The sequence below is a fragment of the Lactuca serriola genome, chromosome 5, assembly GCF_051521515.1.
Source record: "Lactuca serriola cultivar US96UC23 chromosome 5, Lser_US96UC23_V15, whole genome shotgun sequence".
Lineage (NCBI taxonomy): Eukaryota > Viridiplantae > Streptophyta > Magnoliopsida > Asterales > Asteraceae > Lactuca > Lactuca serriola.
Window position 1 is genome coordinate 21,277,367 of NC_136412.1, and position 13,413 is coordinate 21,290,779.

General features: G+C 35.1%; 1 protein-coding gene across 1 annotated transcript; it reads left to right on the plus strand.

Moving 5' to 3' along the window:
* The first annotated feature begins 7,772 nt into the window (after nucleotides 1–7,772).
* Nucleotides 7,773–12,431, plus strand: LOC145052172 (respiratory burst oxidase homolog protein C-like). Its single transcript, XM_078999982.1, has 11 exons — nucleotides 7,773–8,649; nucleotides 8,737–8,899; nucleotides 9,040–9,088; nucleotides 9,400–9,513; nucleotides 9,614–10,036; nucleotides 10,131–10,514; nucleotides 10,749–10,844; nucleotides 10,935–11,050; nucleotides 11,135–11,302; nucleotides 11,403–11,944; nucleotides 12,089–12,431. Exons 1-11 carry the CDS (start codon nucleotides 8,055–8,057, stop codon nucleotides 12,196–12,198), a joined length of 2,760 nt encoding a protein of 919 aa, XP_078856108.1. The 5' UTR covers nucleotides 7,773–8,054; the 3' UTR covers nucleotides 12,199–12,431.
* Nucleotides 12,432–13,413: the final 982 nt, after the last annotated feature.

The following is a 13,413-nucleotide window of genomic DNA, read 5'->3' on the forward strand; positions in this document are numbered from 1 at the left end:
TGTTGTGAGCTTTGTGAGTGCATTTTGGGTGGTTTTTGGTGCATTTCAAGAAGATGGAACTTGTTGCAAAGATGGGAATCAAGGAAGAGCTTGTGGATTTGGAATTTGGGACTCATTCTCAGCTTGATGAAGGTATAAATCTTTGATCTTGATCATTCATCTCTTAGATCTACCATTGTGAGTTTTAGTTCATTTTGGTCCCAAGGATGGAACTTTATGGTTGAAATTCGATTCTTAGGCTTTGAGTAGCCACTCTTAGTGTTAAATGAGTCCCTAAGGCAGAAAGTTTCCATCTTGAAAGTCTTAATGGATTCATGTATGAGTTAAGACCATTTCCTTGGAAGTAGATTATCATTTTTGGAGTTTGAGCTTATGTGGGTCATGCAAAACCATCAAGTAAGCAACTTTATGGTTTAAGACGTTGAAAAGGACTTGGATCTATGATTGTAGCTTCTGGAGTAGAGTATTAAGCACTTAATGGGAAAGTGGCTTAACAGGGGAGTACGATGAGCGTACGTACAGGTACCCCCAGCGTACATATCATTTGGGTTGTACGCTTAGTGTACATAGGAGTACGCCTAGCGTACTCATCAATTATGGGCTTAATGTGTTTTGGGCCTCGGTTTGGGTCATGCAGTGGAATTTGGATCTTTGGGCCTTAATGGACCATCAGAAGTTAGATAATTTGGGCCAAGAATATGTTTGGGCTTAGGGTAAGCCCCATTAGAGGGATTGGGCCCAATTGAGCAAATTAGGCCATCAGTGGACCACTAGTGGGCTTGGAAAGCCTACCTAGTGTTGGGTTTTGTTTTGAGATTTGAGCCTTAGTTTTGGATCATACTGGGCCGGGGGTAAAATGACCATGCATGGATTAAGGATTATGGTATGGGACCCAATTGCTAATTGGGTATATTGATCGATATTGATGGTTTAGGAAGTGGATAGGGCAGCAACTAAGGATTTCTTCAGGAAGCTTCTGCATTCGAGGTGAGTCTTCTCACTATACCAATGGTTCTAAGGCACCAAGCCGGCCCATTTTATGATAGTTGGTATACTTGTTGTGTAGAGGTGTGTGGCTTGAGTATGTGGTAATATGCGGTAGAGATAGCCTTTATGGCTAATGGTAGAGATAAACTTTATGGCTAAGGGTAGAGATATCCTCCTTGGCTAATGGTAGAGATATCTTGATAGCTAATGGATCTGTATTATATGGTAGATTGTAACACCTATAAAATTCAAGCCAAATTTAAACTTTTCAAAAACACTTTAAGTCAATAGTTATTACAACTTTGTTTCCAAAATAGTCTATATGAGAGTTTTCCCATAAACTTTAACAAAAATGTGAGGAGTTGTACGATCACGCCTTTGCCTTGTTGCGATCCCCTGATATACTTGAAACAATAAACTAAAACTATAAGCCCGAAAGCTTAGTGAGTTCCCCCAAAATACCCATACTCACAGCAATACACATAAAATCACAAACAACATACTATGGGTCTAGTCAACCATCGGGTTGGAATACCCCAGACCCATAACCAACATGTTGAAATGCCAACATACTATGGGTCCAATCATCCTCGGGATGGAATACCCCAGGCCCACAACCGACATGTTGGAATGCCCACATACTATGAGTCCAATCATCCTCGGGATGGAATACTCGCGACCCACAGCCAACAGGTTGGAATGCCCAAGTCTATTGGCTTTCACACAAAGCAGATAAGCCTCAACCGCCAAACAAATATGTGTACATATATATATATATATATATATATATATATATATATATATATATATATTATATCACAAATAACCACATAACAGTCTATAGACAACAACTGATCTAACGGATCATACCACATAGCACATCATACCATCCTATCTACCCGGATACTGATCTAACAGATCATCCCACATACTACATAATATTATCCTACCCTCTAGGATGTCGATCTAATAGATCATGCCACATACCACATAATATTATCCTACCCTCTAGGATACCGATCTAACAGATCATACTATCATAACATAACCATATAACAATCCAAAGGGTCGGCCTTGGTGCCTTAGACCCTTGAGTATAGTGAGGATAACTCACTTTGCAACTGCCGACTGGAAATAGAAAGCTCAACTCTTGAATCACCGCCACGAACGCTACCACCTATATCCAACACATCACAAGATTCATAAATTCCCGGATACCCCCAGAAGTAAACTGGTCAACCCTTGGTCAAAGTCAAAGTCAACTGTCAGGGTCAACAGTCCATGTTGACTCGTCGAGTGAACCCAGCCACTTGCCGAGTTCCTTGCATGACTTGATCGCTCGTCGAGTCACCAGAGTGACTCGTCGAGTTTTCCCCCTTTCAACTCGACGAGTTCACACGCATCCAACGATTGGGAAAAACACTAACCGACTTGCCGAGTCACTTTACTGACTCGCCGAGTCTACGACAATCTTCATCGGACTCGCCGAGTTTTTCCTCCAACTCGTCGAGTTCAGGACCATCTTCATATGAATCGCTGAGTCGACTGCGCGACTCGCTGAGTCCCTTCAATCCTTCATCCATACAGATGCTTTTTAAGCCATGCAAAGGTTCCAAATTGCAGATCCAACCTTCCAAGGCCTACTTATCACGTAAAGTTGCAAACTTTACGTGCATGTAAGGCTTTAAAGCCCTTAAATGACAAAACTAAGCTTGCAATGAAGTCTCACACTTGACGGAAGGCTCATACTAGGCAAGGCTGATAACTTTATGGATCTAGAGGCCAAAGGGAGTCCAGATCTAAAGTTACAACTTCAGATCTTAGCTCAAACATAAGAAGCCTTTAATAAAACCCATCCAAAAGAGATTTTAGATGAAAATGAGCCAAGGAAAAAAGTCTAATACCTTCAAGAGAATGCTCACTGATGTAGATCTTGAATCCCACGAGTTCTTGTTTCTACTTGCTTGTTTTCCCCAAGTGTTTCCTCCTCCAAAATTCCTCCTCCAAGCTTGAACACACCAAAAGAACACACACACTTGATTTAGGGTTTAAGAGGGACAAGAAGCAGTAAAGGGGAGGCTGAGGGAGGCCAATGATCCTTTAAATAGGGCGCAATAACTCGGAATTTAGGGTTTCTTCTGCCAGCTCCTACTCGTCGAGTCCCTTCCCGGACTCAGCGAGTAGATCATTAAAATACGCAGACCAACCCGCTGCTACTCGACGAGTAGGGCAACCAACTCGCCGAGTAAACCTTAAAGTTAAGAAAATTCTTACATAAGTCAATACCTAAAAATCGGGGTGTTACATAGATGTAGCTTTTATAGCTAATTGATATGTGGTATGCAGTAGAGAGAGCTTTTATAGCTAATATGATATGTGTTATATGGATTATGTGTGGGGTATGCTCTGGGGAACTCACTAAGCTTCGTGCTTACATGTTTGTTTATGGTTTCATGTATCATCGTTTTGGAAAGGAAGGGCTTGGAAGGATTGCAGCGCACACACCTATGATTTCCGCAATAAATGATTTTGGAACGAACTCTGACAAATGTTATATTTAATGATGATTTTGGGACGAACTCTGATAAATGTTTATGATTTGGAAGCTTGTGATCATAGAATTAAATCAAAATCTAATTAGTTTGTCAAAATGAACAATTCTCTGTATTGTTCACAAAGTCATATTATCTTTTAGAATTTGATATTGTTTGTGCATTAATAAAACAATTATAATAAATTGGTTTTTAAGCGTTCCATCGAGTATGTTAGATTATATTAGAGTTTAGGGTTTATAATGGTGTATTGTATATCGTTTTATATAAATAAAAGCATTTGTTTTGCCATATATTTTTTTTATTGTGGTATGTTTTATTTATAATAAGAGTATGATATCTATAAATAAGAGTATGATATCTGAAGTACAATTACTTTCGATAACAAACATAAAGATCGATTTCATAAAAGGTAATCATCACGCTAGTGTGATATTGTGAATTGAAAAGATAGTTCAATTACATATACATAAAATGCTACGGTTTTTTAGGGGTCTGTTTCATCGATAATGGTTAATGACCATTAACTGATTAAGCATTTTCCATCGGCGGTAGCCAAACAACACAATCAACCCCAAATCAATTAGGTAAGTACTAGACGAAAGACCTATAAGAAACATATTTTATTCTTGCTTCCTATGTGGCACAAACTTATAAGTATTGATGGAAATTATTTGGTTTAAAATCGAATTAAATTAAGAATTTGGTTTTCGTTTTGGTTTAAAACCAAATTGAATTAATAATTTAATTTATGGTTTAAATTATGAGCCGGTGGAGTTCAAATCAAACCAAACTGAATTTTCGAATTTAATTACTACTATATTATCATTATATCAACATTCTGGTAAAACATATTGTACTAGTTTGATATTATATTTATTTTACATTAAAAATCAAATTGAAATTGTAAACATATTTTGATATTTCATATCTTACAGATTTATGGATTTCCCAATCCCAAAATCCGAAAAGTTCCTTCTTTAACCCATTTTCTCCATCTACAATTATGTTTCGTTTGAATGTTTATATTTGATTGTTCAAACTTTTGATATTTATATTTGAAACTTTAGATTTTAGTTTTAACCTTGACATTTTTTTTTCTTCGGTTTTTAAATCGAACCAAACCAAATTGTAATTCGGTTTTCGATTTTGTCTAGGTTGTCTTGAATTTGATTTGATTTGGTTTTCAGTTTGGATTCAAAAATTTCCAAACCGAAAAACAATAAAAAAATCGTACACCAAACAGATTCTCACACCAACTTTTACAAATACAAAGTTTAAACAAGTTCATCCTGTATCAGAAAACTTGAAACAAAAACATTACCTGAGTAAACATGTGTCATACTTTTTCTTCCATTTTAGCTAACATCATGATTGTTTCAAAGTAGAAGTCCTACTTTACACTAATTATTGTATGAATGAGTCAGGGCAAATTATATCTTAAAACAAATTAAAGGAGTAAAATAAGTAAATTACCAACTTTTTTATCAATCGAGTTGGATGTCTTGCCAACTGTCCACAAAGCATTGTTTGATTCAAAATATTGAAATTTTATTATGACATAATTTATATAATTATACTCAACACATTAATTATATAAAAGTAAAAAGTAGTCAAATCTATATTTAAATTCAATCGGAATTAAACTTGTGGGTGTCATACCACACTACATCACATTATTATTTGTCACGTCATTGTCATATTATTTTTCCTTCATCCCACGAAACTAATAGATGCCATATCACATTTTTATTTTTTATTTTTTTTAATTAAATAAAATGTAATTATATAAAATTAATAAAAGGGGAATAGTTCATTAACGATAAACAAGACAATTAAATTAAAACACTAAATAATAATACTAATTGTAATATTTTTTTCATGATTTCCGCTATAGCCCTCAAAACCATACCGACAGATCCAACGGACGGACATTTGCACACGATTTGTTTCGAGCAGTAAATTGATGGTTGTTTGGATTGATTTTTGAAATACAAATATTTAAAGTGTTGTATGAATCGAAAGTGTTTTGTGTATGAATATATATATATATATATATATATATATATATATATATATATATATATATATATATATATATATTGAATAAAATAATAATATTTTTTTAAGACATCCAAATCATTAAGCTAATTATACAGCTAATCATTAATAAAATAATATTAAAATTTAAACAAACTCCTATAAATCTTCTCTTCCAAGGTTTTGACCAGATCTTTTTTCATCCAAATAAATACTCAACACCTTCTAATTTGGTCATTTCATGAATTTTCTTTATTTTTAATATAACATATTTCCTAAAACAAACTAATGATTGAATTCACATGCTTACCACAGTCCGCCGTTTTGTGCGGGTAAACGGCTATTATATATATATATATATATATATATATATATATATATATATATATATATATATATATATATATATATATATTGTTTATTTAAAAGAATTATATTTCTATCCATTTAAAAAAAACGGTAAAAAAAATCAAATGGAAGGTGCAGTAAAAAGGTCTTCGTTTGACATGCTTACGACAGTCCAACCAACGATGACACATTACATACCACGATGTGCGGTAAGAAGCATACCGACCGGTCTTACCGGGCAACATTTCCCCTGCTGGAAAGTGGAAAATAACATTTCAACAGTGTTTCAGGAAATGACAAGAAATTCAAAAATCAAAATTGACGAAAGATGGTTGCACAAGAAGCTTGGAGACTTGTACATTTTAAAGCAAGTGGACAAGCACATGAATTAGGCAAAGTTGACCGGCGCGCAATCAACAATTGCGTTAACTTTGTTGAAAATAATCGAGAAAGATCAAGTCATGCATAAATAGTTTTCTATTATTTTTGGACTTAAAATCTCTATACCAAATCAAAACGTGTTTTAAGACTTTATGAATTATATTTTCATGGATAATATTAGTACATTTTAATTTCGTTCCATTTTAGATAATGTATTTTTATTAATTTACGTAAAACATTAAGATGCATGAATTTTCTTTTATTGATGTATAATTTCTGATTGAAATCAAAGTATTCAATTGGTGGAGAAGACTCACTTGATACTTTTTTTTAATATTTAAAACTTCAAATAACATCATGTTTTGCATTTTTTTTTAATTAAAACAAATCTATATATACGGTTTGATTTTCAACTAAACCAATTTTAATCAAAACCATACTTGTTTTGTTTAGTTCGCTTGATATTTTTGTTTGTTTTTTTTTATCCAATCCAATTATTGACCCACAAATACAAATATTATAAGACATCCACAATGCATTGAACTCCATAAAGTTTAATGGATTGTTCCATCAATTTTCTACAATCTATAAAACCTTATCATTTTTTTTTATGATACATTAAATTCTATAAAGTTCAATAGAATGTTACAAAATGTAATTTATAGTAAATATTTAAGAATTAAAAATTTTGATTTTTTCAATTGAAGAGTTCAATGAGTCTCATCCATTGAATGTCAAATACACTTACCATATCCTTCAACTCTTCTATTGAACTTACTATCGTAGATAGAATGAACACAATTGAGCAAAAAAAAACATGTTTCTTTACCTTAAATCCAATGCTTCGTTGACTTTCTTCATTTGGAGTGTTTTTTGATTGGTCATGAAAGCATTTTTATGGTCTAAAATAAGAAAATCAAAATGAGACAAAAAAAAAATATATTTATTATGACGATTAAATATACAGACACTACTTGTACTACCATACCTATCATTAATACAAATTTTCCTTCACAAGAAGATACTAGAATCATAAAGGACTCTTTGCATTATTTGTATGGATAAGTAAAATTTAGGGAATATATATATATATATATATATATATATATATATATATATATATATATATATATATATATATATATATATATAAAATAACCCTTTAGGGTCAATCCAACCCAACTGTCTTTTCTATTCAACGTAAATTACTTATTTAAGCCGTTAACTAATTTGTATTTCCCTCCAACCTGTTATTTGTACAAATCTTTAGGTAAATTAATTAGTAAAACGAAGTAAATTTATATTTAAAATCACCTGCTAAACACAGCTTCAAGATGCATGTATAATGCAATCCTTAAAACTTTTATGGTTGGTAAGGTTTTAATGTGTAAATTTTTAATAACACAAAGCCTAGTCGTCAACGTTGACTCATTCTCATACACACACTCTAGCGATAACTCGGAGCCTTCTTCCTCCTTGAACAAGAAGACGTAGAAGGTGTCATTTCTGGACCCATTTAAACAACTGCATAGCTCCAAAACCTTCCAAACCAAAAGCCATCGCCATTGATCCGTTCTTTAAATACCACAATTCCCTTCACCTTTCATCATCTGCATTTTTTAAATTTATTTAATCTTTTCCAAGCTTCCAAATAAAGTTTATCCAAATCGGGGACATTACTTTGATTAGATATCGTTCAGATCAATTGTTTAATCTTTTGGATTTGTGATCTGGGATTTGGATTTGATGCAAATGCAAAAAATGGGTACTGGTGACGGCAAAGATGGGTTGCCGGAGAGTAACCGCGATACGGAGATTGTTGGCTCTGACAGGACGGCGTTTAGTGGTCCGTTGAACAAAAGAGGTACCCGTAAAAGCGCCAGATTTAATATTCCAGACGACAGCGGTAGCAGTAGCGGTGGTGGAAGTATGAAGTCGAGAAATAACGACGATTACGTTGAGATTACTTTGGATGTCGGCGACGATTCTGTGGCGGTTCACAGCGTGAAAACTGCCGGTGATGTGGAGGACCCCGAACTGACTTTATTGGCTAAAGGGCTGGAGAAAAGGTCTTCTTTGGGGGCTTCGGTTGTGCGAAATGCGTCGTCGAGAATCCGGCAAGTGTCGGAAGAGCTTAGAAAGTTAACATCGATATCAAAACGACCGACAGCTGGGCGATACGACAGGACCAAATCCGCCGCAACTCATGCTCTTAAAGGGTTGAAGTTCATCAGCAAAACCGATGGAGCTGCGGCGTGGGCCGCCTTGGAGAAGCGGTTTGATGAGCTCACCGCCACCACCACCGGCTTACTTCCCCGAGCACTTTTCGGAGAATGCATTGGTAACTAATAATTCAGATCTTCATCTTTTGTTATTCCTTTTTCTGTAATCCCTTTTATTTATTCTATCTGTTTCCAAATTCCGGCAGGGATGAACAAAGATTCAAAAGAATTCGCTGGAGAACTATTCGATGCACTTAGTCGGCGACGAAATATCACCGGCGACTTGATTAACAAAGCTCAGCTGAAGGAGTTCTGGGATCAAATTGCTGATCAAAGTTTCGATTCAAGGCTTCAAACTTTCTTTGATATGTGAGTATTTCCCTATAATATTTATCCATAATCTGTTCATTAATCATTAAAATCAATTGTGTTTTTCCATATCATAGTTCTTAACTGATTCAAAGGATTGATATGTGAATACGTTTACTAATTCAAAAACATAAATTCAGGGTTGACAAAGATGCCGATGGCCGGATCAACGAAGCCGAAGTTCGAGAGGTATGAACTGAACCCCCTTTTGATTTCAGTTGGTTTGTGTGATAGTACGGTAACGTAAGTTAGTTATACTTTATTGCTAATAAAAGTATTAAATACTAACTCTAACAATTATTTGCTATTAATAATTTGCCAATTGATGTTTAGAAAATTGCCATTTATAGTTGTAACAGTTATTTTCTAATAAATATAACAATATATTAATTACTTTAGTCTTTGACTTGTGTTATAAGGAAGGATGCCATCGTATTAATCTTTTTTTTTTCTGTACAAAGAACAAAATTAACATGTGATTTTGTCTTCATGCAATACAGATTATCAGCTTAAGTGCATCCGCAAACAAGTTATCGAACATTCAAAAACAAGCTGATGAATACGCCGCATTGATTATGGAAGAATTAGACCCCGACAACCTCGGTTACATCATGGTACACATCTATCATTGTTTCACTTCAACAACATTAAGATGTAGTTTATATTTTCGTTCTTTTTATCGGCTAACATCCAAATTTATATTCTCGAAACCAGATTGAAAGCTTGGAGACCCTTTTGCTGCAAGCCCCAACACAATCCGTGAGAGGCGAAAGCAAAAATCTAAGCATGATGTTGAGCCAAAAGCTTCGGAATGCAAACGATAGGAACATCTTACAACGAGGATACGATCGATTCAAGTACTTTTTACAAGATAATTGGCAAAGATGTTGGGTGATTGCACTATGGATCGGGGCAATGGCAGGGTTGTTTACATGGAAGTATATTCAGTACAAGAATCGAGCTGCTTTTGATGTAATGGGGCATTGTGTTTGTGTGGCTAAAGGCGCGGCCGAGACCCTCAAACTAAACATGGCTCTAATTTTGTTGCCCGTGTGTCGAAACACCATCACATGGCTTCGAAACAAGACAAAGCTTGGTGTTGTCGTTCCTTTTGATGATAATCTCAATTTCCACAAAGTGAGCATAACAATTTTCATTATACATAAAAACACAACGTATTAGTCGGTTGATTTGCCTATGTATTGTACTAAACTTTTACGCGTGTTGCTAGGTGATTGCGGTGGGGATTACGATTGGAGTCGGGCTTCATGCGATTTCGCATTTAGCATGTGATTTCCCACGGCTTCTTAGTGCAACCGAAGAGGAGTATGAGCCAATGCAACGGTTTTTTGGGGATCAACCTGATACCTATTGGCATTTCGTGAAGGAAGCCGCAGGGTATACCGGAATCATCATGGTGGTTCTAATGGCGATTGCATTTACGTTAGCAACCCCGTGGCTAAGGCGTGGTAGGCTCAACCTACCCAAGCCTTTAAAGAAACTCACCGGTTTTAATGCCTTTTGGTACTCCCATCACCTATTTGTTATCGTCTACACAATGCTCATCGTTCATGGAATCAAAATTTACCTCACCAAAGAATGGTACAAGAAGACGGTGAGTACAACTTTAAACTTGCATTTGTGACGTGTGTTTCTATGACTATTTTGGATGGTATTCACGCCTTTTATAAACAATGACTCTTCTCACATATTTTTGGGTGGGGAGAGAAAATTACAATTTTTGTCATCTGTCTTTTTTTTTTCAATGCATTTCAAACACAGAACAATATGTTTTGTCCTTGTTATTTATATAATATTAAGCTTTTATGTGTTTTTTTGGTAATGACAGACTTGGATGTACTTGGCTGTTCCAATCTTGCTTTATATGGGTGAGAGATTGACAAGGGCTTTAAGATCTAGCGTCAAACCAGTCAAGATGTTGAAGGTAATGATCACAAAACGGGCTTAAACCATAAGTTTCATTGCATTTTTATACAATTGATGGTGTTTTACTGATTTTTCTTGTATTTTGAAGGTGGCTGTTTACCCCGGAAACGTGTTGGCCCTTCATATGTCGAAGCCTCAAGGGTTCAAATACAAAAGTGGGCAATACATGTTTGTGAACTGTGCTGCCGTTTCTCCATTCGAATGGTGAGTCTTGTGGATCAAAAAAGATGGCCTTTTTGCTATGAAATGTTGTATAAAGTATAAACTAACGTAACGATGGTTGATCAGGCACCCATTTTCCATAACTTCTGCACCTGGGGATGACTACCTAAGTGTGCATATCCGTACACTCGGTGACTGGACCAGGCAACTAAAAACCGTCTTCTCTCAAGTATGTCAACCACCTGCTAATGGCAAAAGTGGACTGCTAAGAGCGGAGTTCCAAAACAACCCAAAGTAAGTCCTTTGTTTTTGTTATAATCCTTTATCCTTATCACCCCCTGTTCTCAAAACACCAAAATCAACAACATTTGATTGATTAAATTTATCTTAACAGTTTCCCGAAAGTCTTAATCGACGGACCATACGGAGCACCAGCACAAGACTACAAGAAATACGATGTGGTGTTGCTAGTGGGGTTAGGAATCGGAGCAACCCCGATGATCAGTATCGTCAAAGACATCGTGAATAACATGAAAACCAAAAAGGAGGAAGATGAAGCCTTGGAAAACGGCGGCAACAGCCCATTGCCGCCGGCATCGCCGATGTCCAAGAAAAGCACCTCCAATTTCAATACAACAAGAGCTTACTTTTACTGGGTCACAAGGGAACAAGGGTCTTTCGATTGGTTTAAAGGGGTCATGAACGAGGTTGCGGAAACGGATCAAAATGGTGTGATAGAGATGCATAATTACTGTACGAGTGTCTATGAAGAAGGCGATGCTCGATCAGCTCTAATCACTATGCTTCAATCGCTTAATCATGCCAAGAACGGTGTGGATGTGGTGTCGGGTACTCGGGTCAAGTCTCATTTCGCCAAGCCGAATTGGCGGAGCGTTTTCAAGCGTATTGCTCTTACTCACAGCGGTCAACGGATCGGTGAGTTTTACTTTAATCTTTATTCCTCCCGAATCTTATAATAAAATAAAAGATAAAAGATTATATGTTAGTCAATTAGAGCATATATTTGACTTATTCTTAATTGGAATTTCTTTTTTCTGACATTGGGTTTGAAAATTACAGGGGTGTTCTATTGTGGCGCACCAGCACCGGTCAAAGAGTTGAAACAACTTGCTGCAGATTTCTCCCACAAGACTACAACCAAATTTGACTTTCACAAGGAGAATTTCTAAAGAAAACACTAAATACAATTTGTTTAAATGGTTAAAATTTGTTAAAATGATGTAAAGAATTAGTTAATGGAATACCCTTTTACGGTGGATCGGTTGGTATATATACATACGAACCGACAAGAGTTACGCCGGTTGGGTATAGTTTTTTTTTTTTTTTTTTTTTTTTTTTTTTTTTTCCTTCATGTTTCCATAAAATTTACGGGTTAATAATTTATTTGTTTAATTTATTTCAATTTGTATTTTTCTCGTGTTCACGTCGGATTTTGTATACCATCCGATAAGATATTTCTCCAACAAGATAAGATATTTCTCCAACAACATCGAACGTTAATATTAGAGTAAATTAGTCCTTATGGTTTAGGGTAATTTACGTATTTGGTTTCTAACTTATTTTTTTAACTCGGAATGTCTCTATAGTTTGTTTTTGTTAAGCGTTTGGTCATTTTCTTTCCTAAAAATACTATTTTGCCCTTGGTTTCTTAATTTATTTAAATAAACACACCTTCAACCCCACTCCTCTCACCTTATCTTACCTACCCCGCCATTTTATTCTATTTAAATAACAGTCTTTTTAGGTAAAACAAAGGCCAAACATGTAACAAAAACAAACAGGGAACCAAACGCGTAACAAAAACAAACAATAGGAACCTTCGGAGTTAAAAAAAATAAGTTAGGGACCAAACATGCAAATTACCCCAAACCATAGGGACCATTCGTGTAATTTACTCTTAATATTATTGGTCTAAATTGAACAACTTTGTGTCTCAATTTGTTCATAATTTTATATTTTTATTACTTACAGTTAATTTGATTGTTTGTTCTATACATATTATTGCATTTGTTTACTGATAATAAATAAAAATTCTAACAATCATAGACCTACATTTTCAATGGATCAATAACCTGTTCTAAAAAATCATGTGGAGAAACCCAAATAGTTCAATCGTATTTTGAACGCGACCAATAAAAAATGTTACTCTATTTGACAATTATGTATGGCTAAGATATTTTAACTATATCCTTCATCTAATTCATCAGTTGAAGAATGACAGTCTGATTGTGCTAGCATTGAAATGGTTGTATTTCGAAGGACAATGAAATTCTAACTGTATCTTTCATCTAATTCATCAATTGAAGAATGACAAACTGATGGTGCTGCCCTTAATCCCTTGAAATTGTTGTATTTCAAAGGACAGTGAAGAATTGAAAAGGCAA

Coding starts and splice junctions, on each gene's coding strand:
- LOC145052172 (XM_078999982.1), top strand. CDS start 8,055: ATGCAAATGCAAAAAATGGGTACTGGTGACGGCAAAGATGGGTTGCCG. Junction 10,037..10,130: donor ATAATCTCAATTTCCACAAA/GTGAGCATAACA, acceptor GCGTGTTGCTAG/GTGATTGCGGTGGGGATTAC. Junction 11,051..11,134: donor GCCGTTTCTCCATTCGAATG/GTGAGTCTTGTG, acceptor ATGGTTGATCAG/GCACCCATTTTCCATAACTT.